At 43.3% G+C, this 21,834-nt stretch overlaps 1 protein-coding gene across 1 annotated transcript in view; it reads left to right on the plus strand.

The window, feature by feature from the left end:
• The window catches only part of WDR81 (WD repeat domain 81), a 71,396-nt gene that overhangs the window by 24,222 nt on the left and 25,340 nt on the right, over positions 1-21,834 (plus strand). Inside the window, exons 5-7 of the mRNA XM_069761355.1 lie at positions 1,980-2,161; positions 13,957-14,122; positions 17,042-17,207. Coding sequence (XP_069617456.1) covers positions 1,980-2,161; positions 13,957-14,122; positions 17,042-17,207 — 514 coding nt within the window. The remainder of the gene's footprint in view (positions 1-1,979; positions 2,162-13,956; positions 14,123-17,041; positions 17,208-21,834) is intronic.

Here is a 21,834-nt window from a genome sequence, read left to right on the forward strand (position 1 = left end):
TCCACTGTGGCCACATTGTATGATCAGAGCAAAGGACCGGCATATATTTCTGGTGATGTCTCATGGCAGATGAAAGATGTGCCAAATTAGACAGGTGTACAAAACGGCATTCTTAATGAATCAGGGCCTAAATGTTGGTATTAACAAAAATATCCCAGCATTCTCTTCTTTAATCACCTTTTTTTCTTTATAACATGATACAAAATAAAATCTAAAGTGAGAGGTATTAAGAGAAATTCTCCAGGACACTAGCCATCTGTTCCCTTTTCTTCACTGTACGGAGTCTGGCTCTAAGGCCATGTTCACATGGTCAGTAATTTACCTCAGTATTTGTGACCCAAAACCAGGATTGAAACAACCAGAGGAAAAGTATAATAGTAACACGTCACCACTTCTGTATTTATCCCCCGCTCCTGGTTTTCGCTTTTAAATACTGATGTACAATACTGACCAAATACTGAACGTGGCCTTAGACAACTTGCAGCAGGAGATGCTTCGACAGTAGAACAAAACTGTCTGCTCTTCTTACAAGCATGGACTCTCGGTGGTTCTCCAGCTTTATTTAGATGAGCTGTGGGGAAGATATAGTCCTGTTTTCTCTGTAGGATTTCTTTCTCTACTATTTCAGGAAGAAAATTATGCAGATTTTAGTGTGGGGATGTTTTCCTCCCTTTTCTTTAAGGAACATGTAAATAGTCCCACCGTTTTTTGTGATAGTGAAACTATTTCTCAGAATAATGGACTACTCGTTCCCGTTTCCTTGCTTGAAAAAAGCTGGTCTGTAAACTACTGTAAATCTAGATCAACCTACAAGTTTGATCACTACATTGCAGCTGTGCTAGTCCAGACTACAAATCCAGACTTGTTAAAGTGGATGGTCCAGACTACATAACTAGACTCATAGAAGGGGGCTCCAGACTACACAACCAGACTTCTAGAAGGGGGCTCCAGACATTACAACAACCAGACTGCTAGAAGGGTGGCTCCAGACTACACAACCAGACTTGTAGAAGGGTGGCTCCAGACTACACAACCAGACTTGTAGAAGGGTGGCTCCAGACTACACAACCAGAGTTGTAGAAGGGTGGCTCCAGACTACACAACCAGACTTGTAGAAGGGTGGCTCCAGACTACACAACCAGACTTGTAGAAGGGTGGCTCCAGACTACACAACCAGACTTGTAGAAGGGTGGCTCCAGACTACACAACCAGACCTGTAGAAGGGGGGGGCTCCAGACTACACAACCAGACTTGTAGAAGGGTGGCTCCAGACTACACAACCAGACTGCTAGAAGGGGGGCTCCAGACTACACAACCAGACTTCTAGAAGGGGGCTCCAGACATTACAACAACCAGACTGCTAGAAGGGTGGCTCCAGACTACACAACCAGACTTGTAGAAGGGTGGCTCCAGACTACACAACCAGACTTGTAGAAGGGTGGCTCCAGACTACACAACCAGACTTGTAGAAGGGTGGCTCCAGACTACACAACCAGACTTGTAGAAGGGGGGCTCCAGACTACACAACCAGACTTGTAGAAGGGGTGGCTCCAGACTACACAACCAGACTTGTAGAAGGGTGGCTCCAGACTACACAACCAGACCTGTAGAAGGGGGGGCTCCAGACTACACAACCAGACTTGTAGAAGGGTGGCTCCAGACTACACAACCAGACTGCTAGAAGGGGGGCTCCAGACTACACAACCAGACTTGTAGAAGGGGTGGCTCCAGACTACACAACCAGACTTTAGAAGGGGGGCTCCAGACTACACAACCAGACTGCTAGAAGGGGTGGCTCCAGACTACACAAAAAAGACTTGTAGAAGGGGGGGCTCCAGACTACGCCACCAGACTTGTAGAAGTGGGACTCCAGATTACACAACCAGACTGATTACAGAGCCAGACTGCAGTTAGAGGGGTGGCTCTAGGCTGCACAGCTAAACTTCTCATTTCGCTGTATTTTGATTGGACTCCTTCAGGTGGCCCCCAGCAGCGGGTGCAGACTTAACAGCCGTAAAGAAGCCGGACTCCTTGCTGCTGTCACCTTAACTCAGAAGATCATCATCTACCTTTCTGACACCACCCTCATGGATATTTTACCCAAGATCAACCAGGATGTTCTACTACCAGTTCTGAGTTTTCTAACCTCCACCACTGTTGGGTAACGCATGTTTTATTTTTGCATTAATGCCACACAAATTCTGTATGAAAAATGGAATTATATGTAACACACAGTATGTGACCATGAAATGTGACTGTCCATAGAAGCTTTGTAACTTGCATGGACTACACTATGGAAGTAATCTTTTTATACAAAGTCTTCTAAGGACTGAGGTCTAGACTCTGCACAAAATTACTGTTGTTTTTAAGAAATTTCTTAGCCGCCTTGGTTTGCTTCTTGAGGTTCCTTTTCTCTTGCAGTTGTATTTCAGGCAACAACAGGTTTTGTTTTATTTTTTTTTTTCAGGATGTCACTCGTTTGTTCCTGCCCAGGACTATTTGTAGAGAAGCGTCCCTGCAGCCTAATGGTGCCACAACTGTTATGTTAGTGTAAGGCTATGTGCACACGTTCAGGATTTCTCGCAGAAAATTCCTGAGAAAAACCGGACATTTTCTGCAGGAAATCCGCAAGAAATCTGCATGCGGTTTTGCCGCGATTTTGCCGCGTTTTTTTCCGGACATTTCCCAATGTATTTTGTAGTGGGAAATCCGCAAAAAAACCGCAAAATTAATGAACATGCTGCGGTTTTTACCACGATGTGGTTTTTTCGTGGAAAAAAACGCATCATGTGCACAAAACATGCGGAATTCATTCTAAATGATGGGATGCTTATTGTATGCGGGTTTTTTTGCGGTTTTATAGCGTTTTTATCGGGAAAAACCACGGAAAAAACGCAACGTGTGCACACAGCCTTATGGTCAAGCTGTTATTTTCCCTTTAGTGGCTTAACCCCCAAGGGTGGTTTGCACGTTAATGATGGGCCAATTTTTACAATTCTGACCACTGTCCCTTTATGAGCTTATAACTCTAAAATGGATCCTGATGATTCTGACATTGTTTTCTCCTGACATATTGGGCTTCATGATAGTGGTAAAATTTCTAGGATATTATCTGCGTTTATAAGTAACATTTCCCACATGTCTACTTTACATCAGTACAATTTTGGAACCAATTGTTAGGGAGTTATAAGGGATAAAAGTTGACCAGCAATTTCTTATTTTTACAACACCATTTTTTTTAGGGACCACATCACATTTGAAGTCACTTCGAGGGGTCTATATGATAGAAAATAACCAAGTGTGACACCGTTCTAAAAACTGCACCCCTCAAGTTGCTCAAAACCACATTCAGTAAGGTTATTAAACCTTCAGGTGTTTGACAGGAAGTTTTGAAATGTTTAAAAAAAAATGAACATTTTAACTTTTTTTTCACAAAAATTTTACTTTAGCTCCAATTTGTTTTATTTTACCAAGGGTTAACAGGAGAAATTGGACCCCAAAAGTTGTTGTTCAATTTGTCCTGAGTACGCTGATACCCCATATGTGGGGGTAAACCACTGTTTGGGCGCATTTCAGAACTCGGAAGGGAAGGAGCGCCATTTGACTTTTCAATGCAAAATTGACTGGAATTGAGATAGGATGCCATGTCGCGTTTGGAGAGCCCCTGATGTGCCCAAACATTGAAACCCCCCACAAGTGACATAATTTTGGAAAAGAGAACTTATCTAGATGTGTGGTGAGCACTTTGACCCACCAAGTGCTTCACAGAAGTTTATAATGTAGAGCCGGAAAAATAAAAAAACATATTTTTTTTCACAAAAATGATCTTTTTATTTTCCCAAGGGTAACAAGAGAAATTGGACCTCAAATGTTGTTGTCCAATTTGTCCTGAGTACGCTGATACCCCATATGTTGGGGTAAACCCCTGTTTGGGCGCATGGGAGAGCTCGGAAGGGAAGGAGCACTGTTTTACTCCAACACATCCCTAACTCCAACACATCCCTAACTCCAACACATCCCTAACCGTAAATGTAATCCAAATAGTGATGAGCGAATATGCCCGTTACTCGAGATTTCTCGAGCACGCTCGGGGGTCCTCCGAGTGTTTTTTAGTGCTCGGAGATTTTGTTTTTCTTGCCGCAGCTGAATGATTCACATCTGTTAGCCAGCATAAGTACATGTGGGGATTGCCTAGCAACCAGGCAACCCCCACATGTACTTATGCTGGCTAACAGATGTAAATCATTCAGCTGCGGTAAGAAAAACAAAATCTCCGAGCGCTAAAAAATACTCGGAGGACCCCCGAGCATGCTCGAGAAATCTCGAGTAACGAGTATATTTGCTCATCACTAAATCCAAACCCTAACTTTAGCACCATCACTAACCCTAATGGGAAAATGGAAATACATTTTTTTTATTTTATTATTTTTCTCTAAGGGGGTGATGAAGGGGGTGATGATTTACTATTTTAGCGGATTCTTATGATTGGCAGCTGTCACACACTAAAAGACGCTTTTTATTGCAAAAAATAGTTTTTGCGTCTCCACATTTTGAGAGTTATAATTTTTCTATATTTTGTACCACAAAGTCATGTGAGGTCTTGTTTTTTGCGGGACGGTTTGACGTTTTTATTGGTACCATTTTTGGGCACGTGACATTTTTTGATCGCTTTTTAGTCCGATTTTTGTGAGGCAGAATGGCCAAAAACCAGCTATTCATGAATTTCTTTTTTTTTTTTGGGGGGGGGGGCGTTTATACCGTTCCACGTTTGGTGAAATTAATAAAGCGGTTTTATTCTTTGGGTCAGTACGATTACAACGATACCTCATTTATATCATTTTTTTGGCGCTTTTATATGATAAAAACTATTTTATATAAAAAATAATTATTTTTGCATTGCTTTATTCTGAGGAATACAGCTTTTATTTTTTCGCTGATAATGCTGTGTAGCGGCTTTTTTTTGTTGGACAAGATGACGTTTTCACAGCGGTACCATGTTTATTTATATCTGTCTTTTTGATCGCGTGTTATTCAACTTTTTGTTCTGCGGTATGATAATATAGCGTTTTTTTGCCTCTTTGTTTTTTTTTTTTTGTTTTTTTTTTCCGGTGTTCACTGAAGGGGTTAACTAGTAAGACCGCTCTATAGGTCGGGTCGTTACGGACGCGGCTATACTAAATATGTGTACTTTTATTGTTTTTTTTATTATTATTATTATTTAGATAAAGAAATTTATTTATTGGAACAATATATATTTTTTTCTTTATTTAGGAATTTTTTTTTTTTTTTTCACATGTTAATGTTTTTTTTTTTTGTTTGTTTTTTTTACTTTGTCCCTGGGGGGACATGACTATATAGTCTCAGATCGCTGATTTGACTCTTTGCAAAGCACTGTGTCAGATCAGCAGGCTTGCCGGCGCCTGCCAGGCGCTTGCAAGCCACCTCCCTGCAGGACCCGGAAGGAGCCCCGCGGCCATTTTGGATCCGGGGCCTGCAGGGAGGAGACGCTCGGAACAACGCGATCACATCGCGTTGTTCCGAGGGTCTCAGGGAAGCACGCAGGGAGCCCCCTCCCTGCGCGATGCTTCTGTATGCCGCCGGCACGCTGCGAACATGTTTGATCGCAGTGTTCCGGGGGTTAATGTGCCGGGAGCGCTCCTGGCACATAGTGCCGGATGTCAGCTGTACTAATCAGCTGACACCCAGCTGCGATCGGCCGCGCTCCCCCCGTGAGCGCGGCTGATCGCCCATGACGTACTATCCCTGGGAATTAAGTAATTAAGTCCAAGGTCACCTTGACAGGATAGTGCGTCATATGGCAGAAAGGGGTTAAAGAGAACAGTCACCAGGTCTTCCCAATATAAACTACGGCCACCACATTTAATGCATCTTTCACAGTAGTATAGCAAGTCTAGCAAGTTGTATGTAAGTCCACAACTCCCTCTGCATAACCAGAAAGATCTTTCATAATTCTTCCCCATATGGCTCGGTTCGATAGGTGTTACCGCTCTTAATTTGGTGCCTCCTCTCTCGTTGTAATCACCGTCCTCCTGCTTGCTCCATGTGGATGACACGTCCTACATCATCCACACAGTGTCCTCCATCTCGCTCCTCCGCAGTCGTACTTCTCTCTGCCCTGCTAAGGGCAGAGCAAAGTACTGTAGTGCGCACACTCCGGTTTTACCTTCCGGGTCATCGGTGCTCCTTGGCCTCTCCCAGCACATGCACATTAGGACACTCTTTGACCTCAGCTGGGCAGAGAGAAGGGCTCCTGCCCAGGTCCATGATGGGGGACATTGTGTGGATGACGTAGGATGCATCTTCCACATGAAGCAAGCAGGAGGCCAGCTATTACAACAAGAGAAGAGGCGCAAGACCAACGACGCCCATCTTACTGGACTGTGCCTTCTGGGGGGGGGATTATAAAAGGTATGTGCAGGTTGGGGTACTTATATACAGCTTAACAGACTATTGTAAAAGGGGCATTAAAGGTGGTGATCAAAGTTTATGTTGGGAAAACCTGTTGACAGGTTCCCTTGAAGAAATTACAGAAGATCTATAATTACACAGTGTTTTTGTAACTTTTATTTCCTTTCATCATATTTCCACCTTCCCTAAATTCACTAGTACAAAAATTTGGCCTGATACAGGAATATGAGCAATTTGTTTAGCAAGGTCTCTGTAGAGATTTGACTCGGTTCATACTTCCTTCTTAGTTTATGCTCAGACGTTCGGCGAATATTTAAAAAAACTATCAGAATCGAATTTTTAAAAAGTTGCTTAACTCTACTCCTGACTAAGAGATTGGCAAACCCAAACAGTTAATTTCGGCGTCTGTACCAAATACCTACTGTTCAGACACGGACATCAAACACCAGGGGTGTCAAATTACATTCCTCGAGGGCTGCAAACAGGTCATGTTTTCAGGATTTCCTTGTACTGCACAGGTGATAATTTAATCACCTACACAAATAATGAGTTGGTGATTAAATTGTCACCTGTGCAGTACAAGGAAATCCTGAAAACATGACCTGTTTGCAGCCCTCGAGGAATGCAGTTTGACAACCCTGCCGAACACGGACTTCACCAGGAAGTCCATGTTACTGCTGAGGTTCGGCCCTACTGGGTGTTTGTCTCGCTGTCATGTCGCAACCCTGCACATGACAGCGTGGCAAACACTGGATGTTCAGGGTCCCCATTCAAGTGAATGGGGTTCGGGTCCGTAACTGTTCAGCCAGACCTGAACATCCAAGTGTCCGCCCATCTCTGCTCCTGACTTGTGTAAACCCTTGGCACAAGCACCCTACTGTAAAGTTTCTTTTGTTGGATACCTTTTTATTGACAGCATGCCTGGCTATGCTTTTTGGCAGAGCTGAGAAAAGGTATGCTGACAATATACAGAGTTACTCTCAGGGCTGTGGAGTGGGTAAGCCAAACCTCCGACTCAGACTCCTCAATTCCCATAACACCGACAACAACTCCGACTCCCTTATACATGGCTCATGATTAAGTTTAAGTGATAAATTTACTGTAGTAAAATGGTAACATCAGGCTTTTAATCTTTATAATGATACAATAATGAAGCCATTTAGATAGAACATAAAATATATTTATTGAAATACAACTTTAGAACAAAATTGTTTTTTCATATTTACAATATATTATACACTCTGCAGTAAGTGGGGGAAAAAAAGTTTTCAACAAAAACTTACTGAATAACATTTGTGCAGTCTATGAATTTGTTCTGAGAAATAGTATCGCCTCCATCAGATCCTCCTTTATAAGTGACCTCAAATCTGACCTAATTATTTTAAGGCTAGAGAACAACCTCTGTACACTAACTTGGGTTGGTGGCAAAGCAGTAACCACATGAGCAACATCTCTAACAATTTCAGGGTATAAAGGAATTGCCTCGTGCACAGTCAGTTTATATGAACGATTGAACTCTTCTACTTCTTTGAGAGCAAGTGAAAAATTTTGCTGAAATATGGTCAATCTGTTTTCTATGGGAGTGGAATCTTTTTGCTTGCAGCAAAGCTTTGCCTGCTCCATGTTGTCCAAATACTTGTCGAAATCAAACTCCTCATCTGATGAGGATCAAGGTACAGCAGCAGCAGCACTGACAAGACCCGAGGCCTCTTGCTCTTGGCCGTCCTGTAGCCCACTCATCCTAACTGCTACCACAATTAAAGTTTATTTTTCTTTAGTAAGCTGTTGATCATTCAGCAATATACGATGACTCTGGTCCACATAAACAGCCGCCAGAGGAATTTTATTTTCTAATAGCCGTGTCTCTCTCCAATTCATTGAAGCAGCAATGCCATCTGCGATTAAACCTCCTCTTTGGGACAGGCAAAACAACAAGTTTCTCCACTCCTTTATAAAAATGCCAGGAGTTAAATCCTCAGCTTGTAACTTTTTAGTCACTGTAAATGGGTGATGAAGCAATTCCTTCAATTCAGCCACCTGTGTCCATTGACCTTCATGTAGTGTTACCTGAGGGTTGGCCATATCTACAAGGAAGGGTTTCAGCTCAAGCAATCGCTCAATCATTAAATAGGTGTTGCCCCACCGGGTGGCTTGATCCACAGTTGCCCCTTTTCCAGCACGTCTCTTCAAGATGGAATCAATTTTAGGGGTTCTGGCAGCAATAGCCAATTTCCTCACTTTGCTTATCAGAGTTCCAGGATGTCCCTCTTGCAGACTCTCCCTTATTGCCAGCTGCAGCGTGTGCACAACACAGCGCATGTGATGAATAGGAAAGAGGTGTGAAGCAGCTTCAACAAGATCATCTAATTGTAAAGAATCATTTTGCTGTTCTTCTGTAGTAATATCTATTTGTTCCTCCGTTTTGGGAACAGGACTGTGGCCTTCCATCTCCAACATACTGAAGGTGAAATGTTCTTCTAGCTGCTGTTCACCTTCATTATTTTCATTCATCAGTTTAATTGTACTTATCATGTCTGAAGCACTATCAGTAACAAGAACCTGTTCTTTTTTGAGTTCATAATCTTGCAGAACTTTTTCCACTAAAGTCTGGAGAAACTGGCTGCTGTGATGAGCTTTAGTATCTTTTATTGCCAGTGTCTTAGTAACAATTTTTTGTTGTCACAAATATATCGAATTTTGATATCAAAATAGTTCACTCTGTGACGTGTGCAGGCATCATTTTAAGAAATACAAAGCATCTTTTGAGAGTCTTTTTAAGATCTTCCTTTTGTTTAAAGGCTTCTTCAATCACTAGTTTTCTAATACTTTCTCTTTCCAGAGAAACACCAAGTTTGTGAGCCATTTCTCCATCAAGAGCTGTAAAAGCTGGCCGCGCAAATAATGATAATGGTACTCTGTCCTTCACAACAAGCTGGATGAGCTGTCTTTTAAACACATCTGTTGTCGTTGTTACAGTAATTTACAAAATATCTTGTAACTGACGTTTGAGACGCTCTTTCCTCCTCCTTTGCCTGACTGGAAGTGCTGGTCTCTGGTTTCTTGGTGCTGCTGTGATATTTTTCAGTCACAGCTTTGTAAACTTCTGGGTGGCAGCGTTGTAAATGTCTTTTAGATTGGGAGCTCTCGAAGGAGCATTTTTACCTCTGCCTGAGTATTCACTGATTTTGGCATCACAGCATTTGTTTTCATCTGGGTCACTTAGAAACTGACACACAAAATGTTTATTATCTTGAGTCACTGTGAAATTCTCAAATACAGCTGACTTCATAAGATTCTTCTTAGACATTTTGTGATTATGTAAATTCGCTCTAAAAATAATTTTGTCCTGTATATTGTAATTCTTGCAAGAATAGGGAATCATGCGCTGTATAATTTGGGATAGAAATAAATAAATCTTTGCATAAATCAGTAGGACAGATAAGTATAAAGTTTGTAAATGTGTTGCTAAATAGCTTTTCTCTGAATTTTCAATGTCGAGGCTTGTCTCAGCAGGGTACAGCTCACTAAATGCTTCACCCCATATTTCTTCACAGACACACACACACATACACACACATACATACATACATACATACATACATACATACATACATACAAATCCTTATCGATCTTGTTACTGTATTTCCAAATTTGAGATGTTTGGAAACATATACACTATACATAGAATATAAGGGGAAAAAATAAGTCATCAGAGCAGTTAATTTCTCCAAACATGAGCTAAGAGGAAAAACAAACTAAAACATCAAGCATACAGAGACGACATATACTGGACTATTGATTTATGCACAGTTTATTGAACGTTTAGATATGCTTTAGCAAGTACTTGCCTTCTTTAATCCTGCTTTCCTATTCACTCCAGAAATTCTGAGATAAATATAGGCATTCCTTCCCTGTGTGTTTATTTTTTTTCCTCTTATCTGTAGAGGAGGAGCTTCACTACTTATGAACATAAACTGCAGCAGAAATTCATCTCGGCCAAAAGTCTAGACCTTAGATCAGGAATAGGACAGACATTTATAGGACATTTCATAACTTTCCCAAATTCTTATGAAAAAAATATTTCCCACAAACTGCATTGAACTACTGTACCCAATTTATTATATATTTTAGGAGTCGGTCCATTTTCTACCAACTCTAACTCCGACTCCACCAAAATGGACTCCACAACTCCGACTCCACAGCCCTGGCTACTCTTACACATGTTGGGTAAAAATAATCTGCGTGAACAGAGCCTTAGTGATTTTAATGGTGACCTCATTTAAAAAAGTGGTGCTGTGACTACTGTTTCCTCGCAAAATGGGTCATAGTCCTTTGTAATATATTACCCAGAAACCTTAATAAAATTGAGGCAGCACGTACACCTAAATATATAGTAAGATGCGTGGAACTAATTAGTGCACCCAGATATGGGCAGACTTGCAGGCAAAACTTTTTTTAATAGTATAAACTTTGAAGGTGTTCATCCCAAGGCCCAGTTTCCGTCAGCGTGCTTCTTCACAGCTCCATGTAGCCTGGTTTCTTGGAATCTCTGTATCATTATAAACGTTCTGAAGAAACTCCGCGTAATCTCTGTATTCATTACATAAGGATTTGTAGATCTGCTGCCTGCCTAATAACACAAAAGCGGGTGACTAGATGAAAAGTGCTTTTTTTATTATCATCAGTAGAAATGCTACTTCGACATTCAGCACGTTATGATGTGCACACACAGTACCTATCATATAAATACTCGGGAGAACACGTTAATATGCCTAATGGTCCCCTAAAAAGGGATTTTATTTGAGGTCTTAAAAATTATATTAAAGCCACTTAACCCATGAGTGATGCTTAGCTGCTATTTAAGTCCCGTATTTGCTTCTTGGCTGCTATTTAGATCTTCAGTAGTAATGCATTGTTCTGATCAGTGACTTGACAGCGGTTCTCTCTGATGAAGAAATAAGACATCCCACTGTCTCCTGAGTGCCTAAAGCCCCCCGTACACAGACTGTCGCTGCACCCGCTGATATCAGGGGCATCGTCCAACACTGTGTATGGGGGCGCCGGCCAACTGATTATCAGGAGAGAAGTCGATGGGGCATGTCTGTTTTCAGGCTGCCAATCGCTTCTTTCTTCCAGAGATAAGCAACTGGCAGACATTTCTGTTGTTAACTTTTTCATAGGGAACATAGGAACGCTTGGATAGATGGATGGCGTCTGTGTGCTGTACATGTTTTTCACAGACCCATAAACTTGTGTTGGCCCTTGTCATCCGTGCTGCCTGAAGAAACGGACATGTCTCTGTGTGTGTTTTACACGGACACACGGTCCACCTAAAAAACAGACATTTGTATAGCAACGCAGGTTATAATGGGTACGTGTTGTATCTGTGGGAAAAAAAAAAAAAGATACCACACATACCAAAAATACGGACATGTGAAGGAGGTCTTACTGTGAGACTACAGATTTGTACATTATATGGCAATTAGCTGAATGTTACTTCAGCCATCCTTTGGCTGACAACCACCTCGGCCATTTTTCCAATACTCGGGGACGTTCGTTCAGCTGAGAGGAAGTGCTCCATGCTCTATGAAAGCCGTCGACAGACATCTCTTTTGGTAACTTCACTGGGAGAACAAAACAATTGGCAGTCCAAAATCCAACATGCCCAGACCTACATCTACCCAATAATTAGTTGGCTGGCGCCCCCATACACATTAGACTGTCAGCGAACCCCTCGATATCGACTAATGCATCCAACATTAGTCTGATATTTCTTGGGCTTATGTCCACATGAGCGTAGACAAGGTCGAGGATGTTTTTTCTCTATTCCCATCCATATGGCATCTGTTTCTTAGTTTAAGAATTGCAATGTATCCATAAAAATGAGATGCTGTGAGGTTGACATACATAAAACGTGGATTAGTGTAATATATAGATAGATAGATTATATATTCCCCCATATGGGCAAAATAAATAAGCGATACCTGAACAGCCCAATTTGAATAACCTTGGCCCAACAATGCGATCATGTGAACGAGACCTAGGTGTTCTTCACTCAAACACTTATATAGGTTATGCCAAAAAAATACCACCGCTGGGCTTCCTCTTTTTCAAGAGATCGGGGCCTCTATCATTGCTGCTGGGAGTGAAGCTGCTTGCGCACCGCCTTCTACGTTCACTTGGAAATTCCAAAAATGTTTTCGAAACTCCCATACACGTGAATTTAAAGCGCAAGTATGCGCTGCCACCTGTCTGGCAGCTCCAGAAGTGTCCCCACAGAAATGTTCCTCAACTCCAGTCTTGAAGAACCACCAACAGGTCATGTTTCCAGGATTTCCTTAGCTTTGCACAGGTGATGGAGTTCTTGGCTGTGCAGGTAATGCAATTATCACCGCTGCAATACTAAGGAACTCCTGAAAACATGACCTGTTGGTGGCTTCTGAAGACTGATGTTGGGGAACAGTGCTCTAGAGCAATGAGGGTCTGCTGTAAATCCCTGAGATGGAACGGCCTTTACCTGTAACAAGATGGTATTCCCTTTAAAAAAAAATTGGCGTGTTTCTAATTCTGGAGCTGATTATGTGACGTTGAGGCCTAGGGGCACCGTGCAATGGTTATTACGCATTTGGATCTTTTTTCTGATATTCGCAGCTAGAATAGATCTAGGTAGAAAGCAAAGCTTTGATCACGAGCGAATACTCCACCATAATTGCCTTTTAATTTCCTCTTGATCTGTAGTGTGTACACAAAGATGTTTCCTTTCTCCTCAAGGTCATTCAGGAACGCCGTGTGCTGTATTTGCAGTGTCAATAATGTAATATTTCTAATGTTAGCGTACGTAATAACATGACCTGAAATGCTGGCAGGAGACGCTGATCTGTAGAGCTTTTATGCTTACCTTCCATCTCCACGTTCATTTTTTTTTTTTTTTTTTTTTAGGCAGCATTTTTTGCCGATTATTATGGTCATGTACCAGGGGTGTCAAACTGCATTCATCGAGGGCTGCAAACAGGTCATGTTTTCAGGATTTCTTTGTACTGCACAGGTGATAATTTAATCACCAACTCATTATTTGTGTAGGTGATTAAATTATCACCTGTGCAGTACAAGGAAATCCTGAAAACATGACCTGTTTGCAGCCCTCGAGGAATGCAGTTTGACACCCCTGATGTAGACCACATAGCTGTATGGAGATGTTACATGGGGGAATTGATGGAGCAGAGGGGTCATCAAGGTTCTGGTCTTCAGATGATATAAAACTATAACTCCCAGCAATTGTTGACATTCAGTCTGGAGATTGCTGATCCCTGGTCTACAGCACCATGGATAAGACCTTAGCAGTAGATTTACTGCCCTGGCATCATCATCTTGCGCCATTTTGTTATTTTGATGAATGGACAGCATGTTGGTTTAGTTTTGTGCAGTTGGCTTAAGATTCTGCAATTTCTTGTGTGCAGGAGTTGAGACACTTTCTACAGGGACATTGACCTGTACTAAAGTTTTTTTTTTTTTTTTTTTGCCTTGCAGGTTTCCAAGTGGTCCCCAAGCTCGGGTAGCTCTTTGTGTGAAATGCAGCAGCCTGATCTCCCTCATCTGTCTCCGAATAGGAAGAGAAATGGTCCAGCAACATCTTGGTGACGCTCTGAGAATCCTCTTCAGTAACTTCACTGTCGTTCAGGACATTAATAAACAGGTAGTTGCTAAAAACTATCAAAAAACCGAAGTCGGCAACCCTGGAGGGGAGGTGGGGGGCGCAACTAGCAATCTGACAGCCCACAATAATCAAATGTTTTCTGCAGCATCATATGCGTTATATTGATTTTAATGGACAAGCCAGGTTTTCTGTACCAAAAGGCCCTAATTTGTGGACACCAATAATTCAGAGATGTCCCAATTGAGCAATTAAAAGGGAGTCTGTGCGCCCAGAATTACTTTTCAAACCAAGTACAGGCACTCTGTGCACCCTTGGCGTGGCCAAACATTTAATGGGGTTGTCCGGTCCAAATTGATAAGTCTGCAGTCACTGCAACTGAAAATGTCAGTACTTTGTACAGACTCCTTTTGCTACTATTACAGCTGCAAGTCACTTTGGATAAGTCTCTATGAGCTTTCCACATGTTACTGGGACTCCCTGGGATTTTTGCCCATTCCTCAAGGGAAAATTGCTCCAGCTTTTTCAAGTTAGACGGTTTACTCTGGTGAACAGCAATCTTCAAGTATGACCACAGATTCTCAATTGCTTTAAAGTCTGGGCTTTGACTAGGCCACTCCAAAGCATTTACATCTCTCGCCTTAAACCACTCATGTTGCTTTAGCAGTTTGCTTTGGGTCATTGTCTTGTTGGAAGGTGAACCTCCGTCACAGTGTCAAATCACTGACAGACTGAAATAGGTTTTGCTCAAGAATATTCCTGTATTTTGTACCATCCATCTTCCGCTCCACTCGGACCATTTTCCATGTCCCTGTTGCCGAAAAACATCCCCACAGCATAATGCTGCCACCACCATGTTTCACTATGGGGAAGGTGTTCTTGGGGTGATGAGCGATGTTGGTTTGGCACAAGACATAGCGTTTACCTTAGTGGCTAAAAAGTTTAATTTTGGTCTCATCAATAGATGTGATTTTCTTTTTCTTTTAACGTTATTCTTTGCTCATTTAGAAGAATATTTAAATGAGCACAGAAGGCATCCAGTCTTGCTGGTGCCACTGAGGAGAGTAGCAATTCTGTTAGGGGTCATGTTGAAGGTGTTGGGCAGATAACTGGTGCTGATCGCTATGGTTGGTGGCACACCTTTTTAATGGTCAGTTTGCGTTTTTTTTTTTTTTTGGGATGCAGAGGAGCAAGGCCGAGTGCATCGTGGCTTCAGACATTTCTTACTGTCAGTTACACTGTAAATACATCTTTGTATTACTGTTACCAAAGAGATCTCCTAAGCACAAGAGCATTCAGCAGTTTTTAATTAGATATATACGAGGGGCGATCCAAAAGTAATGATAATCAATACTAAACACAATGAATATAGTCAAAAAATAAATTTTATTTTTCTACATAGTCTCCTAACAAGTCTATACATTTAGTCCATCTCTTTTCTAAACTTAGAATTCCCTTAGAAAAAAATTCTTGATCTTGACCCTCAAAAAAATCCCCAACAGCGGTTATCACGTCGCTATTGTCGTCAAATTTCTTGCCCCGGAGGTGTTCCTTGAGCCGAGGAAAGAGAAAGAAGTCACTGGGGGCTAGATCTGGTGAATAGGGGGGGTGTTCCACCAGTTCAAAGCCCGCTTCTTGAATGGTAGCCATGGCAACAGCAGCTTTGTGAGCCTGCGCGTTATCTTGGTGAAACAACACTCCAGCCCGCAGTTTGCCGCGCCTTTTCTCCTTGATAGCCTCCCGCAATCTTCTTATTTGTTCTGCGTAGTAGGAGCCCGTAATAGTGGCTCCCTTCTCCAAATAGTCCACCATAATAATTCCTTCAGCGTCCCAAAAAACGGACGCCATAACCTTCCCTGCTGAGCTTGACACTTTGAATTTCTTCGGTGTCGGTTCGTCGGCTCGTTTCCATGTCATCGATTGTTGTTTAGTTTCGGGATCAAAGTGGTGGATCCAGGTCTCGTCCATGGTCAAAAAACGTGACACAAAATTTTCCTTGTCTGCTTGGAACTTTTCGAGATTTGCTATTGAACTGTCAACTCGTTTCTTCTTTTGTTCGTCAGTTAACATTTTTGGCACCCAACGCGCGGAGACCTTTCTCATATGCAATTCTTTTGCAAGGATTCTTTGAATACTGCCATATGAGATCCCTGTGACCTCAGCTACATGCCTGATAGTCACTCTTCAATCTGCCAATACAACGTCTTCAACTTTTTTCACGTTTTCTTCATTGAGGGACGTGGATGGGCGTCCTTCACGATGTTCATTTTCCGTCGATGTTCTTCCCAGCTTAAATTCCTTGGCCCAGCGTGCAACTGTGGAATATGGAGGAGAAGAGTCCCCCGATGTTTCCACCAAGTCGCTGTGTATGTCTTTGGTAGTCATTTTTTTCAAGCAGAGGTATTTGATGACAGCTCTGAGCTCGTTTTTTTCCATTTTGATGTTCACTCCTCGGCAGTTCATATTCAAATGAATGTAGCTCCCGGGAATCGTGGTCTATTTAAGTAATTTTTTTTTCCCTGGACTAGTGGGTACCTAAGAGAGAAGAAAACATTTTATTTTAATTTCTGTGTGCAATAGAAATAACCGATTATCATTACTTTTGGATCGCCCCTCGTACAGTTGTTGAGAAAAAAAGAAGTGACAATTAGTCATCGGTGGCTGCAATGATTTCAGAGAATTCTTGCCGGCTGACTGGACGCCGTATCTCGCTTTAGAACATTTGAGAACTGTTTTCCCTGAGCTTTTGTCACATTTCCTCTACAGCCGTCTCTTTCCACTAAAGATTGAAAAGTCGTCTTTTGTTAAATACACAATTCCAGCTTCAGACGTTTTATTCTTTGAGTGCTCTAGTGTGTGGGTAGATCTATCATCAGGGAAAATAAGCACAGGATTATGTAGCATCAAGGCCAGTGCATTGAGTGTCTTTGTGTTATCTGCCTGTTCATCTCCCATCACTAGGGCCTAGTAATGGAAACCCAGAATACAGGGGAAGTGTCTGTGGAGACTGTTATCTGTTCCGATGGAAGGATGCTACCCGTGGACTTGACTCTGATTGAGGAGCTGGAGAAAGTGTTTAATGCAGAAATGGCCTATGCAACATTCATTCCATTCTCTTGTCTTATAGGTAGGTACAAGCCCTATAGTCAATTCCAAACTCACACTGATCTAATATTTCTACATTACACAGAATATGGTTGTTCCCATCTCATACTTTTTATGGTGGGCCCACAGGTTAGGTTATAAAAGGATACAGAGGTATCATGTGCTACTGTCAGGACAGAGGTGGCCGGTTTTTCCCTAGAAATGAAGATGAATGCCGACCTCCTCTGTAGTGCTCTTTGTGCACACTCAGACAGGAGCTGTGAACTGTTCAGGGGTTAATCAAGTGATCGGTGTGAGTCAGCGGACCCGGGACCCCCACCGATCTGCAGTTAATTAGCGTTCTTGACAAATATGAAAACAATGTGAAAAAGTTTACTTAATCTTTTCAAATAAATCAGTAGTAATTGTTTCATATTTGGCAATACTTTGTGCAGATCCGTGGGGGTCCAGATTCATTCCTATAAAATTCACACCTTCAGACCTCTTTTTCTGGGCGTAAGGAACCTGTAGTGTTAATTATTTACATTAAAAAAAGTCAAATAATAAAAAATAAATATAAACCTTCAAGATCCAGCACTTAATGTAAAGGAGCAAAGTATTTTATTGTTTATTTATATAGCACTATTAATTCCATGGTGCTGTACATGAGAAAGGGGTTACGTACAGAGTTATAGATATCGTTTACTGTAAACAAATGTACAATGACAGTCTGGTACAGAGGGGAGAGGACCCTGTCATTGCGGACTTACATTCTACAGCAGGGGTGTCAAACTGCATTCCTCGAGGGCTGCAAACAGGTCGTGTTTTCAGGATTTCCTTGTACTGCACAGGTGATAATTTTATCACCAACTCATTATTTGTGTAGGTGATTAAATTATCACCTGTGCAGTACAAGGAAATCCTGAAAACATGACCTGTTTGCAGCCCTCGAGGAATGCAGTTTGACACCCCTGTTCTACAGGATAATGGGGAAGAGACAGAAGGCCGGGATGCGGACGCTCTGGTGTTGGTGAGGTGGCAGCTCTGGTGGTGGTGAGGTGGCAGCTCTGGTGGTGGTGAGGTGGCAGCTCCGGTGGTGGTGGTGAGGTGGCAGCTCCGGTGGTGGTGGTGAGGTGGCAGCTCCGGTGGTGGTGGTGAGGTGGCAGCTCGGTTGGTGGTGAGGCGGCAGCTTGGGTGGTGGTGAGGTGGCAGAATGGTTATTGCAGGCTGTAGGCTTTCCTGAAAAGATGGGTTTTCAGGTTCCGTCTTAAGGATCCGAGGGTGGTGGATAATCGGATGTATTGAGGCATGGAATTCCAGAGTATGGGGGATATTTGGGAGAATTCTTGGAGTCGGTTGTGTGAGGAACAAACAAGTGTGGATGAGAGTAGGAGGTCTTGGGAGGATCGAAGATTACGTGAGGGGAGATATTGGGAGATTAGTTCAGAGATATAGGGAGGGGACAGGTTGTGGATGGCTTTGTAGATCAGTGTTAGTAGTTTAAACTGGGTTCATTTGGGAATTGGGAGCCAGTGGAGGGATTTGCAGAGGGGAGAAACAGGGGAGTAGGGAGGAGAGAGGTGGATTAGCCGGGCAGCAGAGTTGAGGACAGAATGGAGTGGTGCAAGAGAGTTAGTGGGGAGGCCACAGAGGAGGGTGTTGCAGAAATCGAGGCAGGAGATGATGAGGGCATGCACAAGAGTTTTAGTAGATTGTGGGCTGAGGAAGGGACGAATTCTGGCAATATTTTTGAGTTTGAGGCGACAGGAGGTGGCAAGCTTTTGAACATGTGGTTTGAAGAAGAGGGCAGAGTCGAGAGTTACCCCGAGGCAGCGGATTTCAGGTGCGGGAGAGAGCATGATGCAGTTTACCATAATAGACAGATCAGGTAGGGGGGATACGCGAGATGCGGGAAAGATGATGAGTTCGGTTTTGTCTACATTGAGTTTTAGGAAGTGAGAGGTGAAGAAGGAGGATATGGCTGATGGACACTCTGGGATTCTGGACAGCAGAGAGGTGACTTCTGGGCCAGAGAGGTAAATCTGAGTGTCATCCGCATACAAGTGGTACTGGAAGCCATGGGACTTTGAGTTGTCCTAGGCCAAGGGTACAGATGGAAAAAAGTAGGGGCCCTAGAGCCTTCAGGGACTCCAACAGAGAGAGGGCGGGATGAGTAGGTAGTGTGGGAGTAGGAAACGCTAAATGTGCGGTCGGAAAGGTATGAGGCAATCCAGGACAGAGCAAGGTAAGGAATCTGTAGCAGTAGGCAGAGGACAGGTCGAGAAGGAGGAGGAGGGAGAACGGTCTGTTAGCTTTGGCTGTGAGTAAGTCATTAGTAATTTTGGTCAGGGCAGTTTCGGTGGAGTGGTGGGGGCGAAATCCAGATTGGAAGTTGTCAAGGAGGGAGTTAGATGAGAGGTGGGAGGAAAGTTGAGCATGGACATGCTGCTCAAGGAGTTTTGAAGCAAACATAAGGTACCAGAAGATAGTGATATGTTGAAGAGATGGGTTAGGGCTAGAATGAGCATGTAGCATGTTAGTGAGGTTGGGGAGCAGGTGGGAAGGGATGGGGTCAAGTGCACAGGTGGTGAGGTGTGATTTGGAAAGGAGGTGAGTAAGCTCTCCTTCAGTGATGTTGGAGAGGGAGGTTATTAGGGAAGGGCAGAGGTCTGGTATATGGAGAGATTGGGGTGGTGGAACAGTAAAGGTTTGCCTTGTTTGGTAGATCTTGTTTTTGAAGTAAGTGGCAAAGTCCTCGGAAGAGATGAGGGGAGGTGTCAGTGGAGAGAGTTGAATGTGCTGAACAGTTGTTTTGGGTTGTAGGATAATGAAGATAAAAGGTTTGTGAAATAGGTCTGTTTAGCAGAGGTGAAGGCTAATTTGAACGCAAGTATAGCTTGTTTGAAAGCAGTGAAGTCATCTGGCAGGCGTGTTTTCTTCCAACGCTGCTCCGCGACCCTGGATGCTTGTCGAAGTTTTTTGGTGAGATTGTTGTGCCAGGGTTGCCTATTGATTTGTTGCACTTTGCCATGCATGAGAGAGGTGATTGAGTCTAAGTCTGATGTGAGGGTGGAGTTATAGAAAACTGTGGCTCTGTCCCTGTCATGGAGTGAAGGTATGGAGGACAGGGGTAGAAGAGAGTCTGTGAATGTCTAGGTGTGCAAGGTTTCTGCGAGGATGTGGTAGTGGCTGGACATGGAGGGTGGGTGAGGAGGACAAGGATGAGAAGGTGAGTAGATGGTGGTCAGGAAGGGGGAAGGGAGAGGTTGTGAGATTAGATAGGGAACAGGGGCGGGTGAAGATGAGGTCCAGTGTATGTCCGTCTGTGTGGGTTGCTGTGGAGGATCACTGAGTAAGTCCAAAGAATGAAGTAAGGGCCAGGAGCTTGGAGGCTGCTGGCTGGCGGGTGTCAGTAGGGATGTTAAAATCACCCAATGTGATGGTGAGGATGTCAGCAGAGAGAAAGTGAAGAGGCCAGGTGGAGAATTGGTCAATGAAGGCAGTGGCTGGGCCCAGTGGTCGGTATATGATAGCCATTTGGAGATTAGAGGGAGAGTAGATACGGACAGAGTGAACCTCGACAGAAGGGAGGATAAGGGGGGCAGTTGGATAGGGTTGAAGGAGCAGATTTTAGAAAGAAGGAAACCCACTCCTGCGCCATGTCTGTTGCCAGAGTGAGGAGTGTGGGTAAATTGGAGGCAACCGTAACTCAGTGCAGCAGGGGAGACCGTGTCTGGGGGCATCAGCCAGGTCTCAGTGAGAGCCAGGAAGGAAAGGTTGCGGGAAGTAAAGAGATTGTGGATCACGTGGAGCTTGTTGCAGACGGAGCGGGCATTCCAAAGTGCTCCAGAGAGAGGAAGCCGGGGAGTGGGGGGTCAGTGGTACAGATTTTAAGTGTGAGGGATTGCGGTAGTTTCTCTTAGGGCTCCTTCTCAATTGTGAGAAATACGTCCGAGTCTCACAGGTTAAAACCCTGCTCTGGCGCTGGCACTCCAGAGCTGAGCGTGCAGCTTCATGTATTGCTGTGCGGCCGCACGCTCCGCTCTGGAGTGCCGGCGCCAGAGCAGGGTTTTAACCTGTGAGACTCGGACGGATTTCTCGCAAGTGAGAAGGAGCCCTTAGGGTGAGAAGGATAGGGGTGAGGATTAGAGGGGTGTATGAGGCAGGGGGGCCAGGATTGGGGGATATGTCGCCAGCAGTGAGAAGGAGGAGAGAATGAGAAAGCAGGTGGGTGAAGGAGAGTGATTGGCTTATATTATATTTTGGTAGGAGAGGTCTGAGGTTAAAGAGCAGGTCCGTTAAAACAGAGGAAAAGGAGTACATGGGGTGCAGTGCATATTCCAGATTAGGAGATAGTTCAGACGTACCTGTGGATGAAAGCAGATGGATCAGGGCATGACATCATGAAGGAGAATTTACTGTCTAAAAACTAGTTTTTAGACAATAAAATAGAGGTCGCTCCACATATCAAGTGCTAAATCCAGTTTTTTTTTAACTTAACCATTGTTATGCAAATAATTACACTGAGTTCTCATGTCCTAATCAATGCTGCTTCTGAGTGTGTGAAAGATACTGGAGCAGGAACAATTTGAGATGGAGCCTGCAGATGGGAAAAAAATGCAAGGTACTATTCATATCCTGGTCGGAAACCTTGTTTTTCATGTATTCTT

This window comes from Ranitomeya imitator, chromosome 3, assembly GCF_032444005.1.
Source record: "Ranitomeya imitator isolate aRanImi1 chromosome 3, aRanImi1.pri, whole genome shotgun sequence".
Lineage (NCBI taxonomy): Eukaryota > Metazoa > Chordata > Amphibia > Anura > Dendrobatidae > Ranitomeya > Ranitomeya imitator.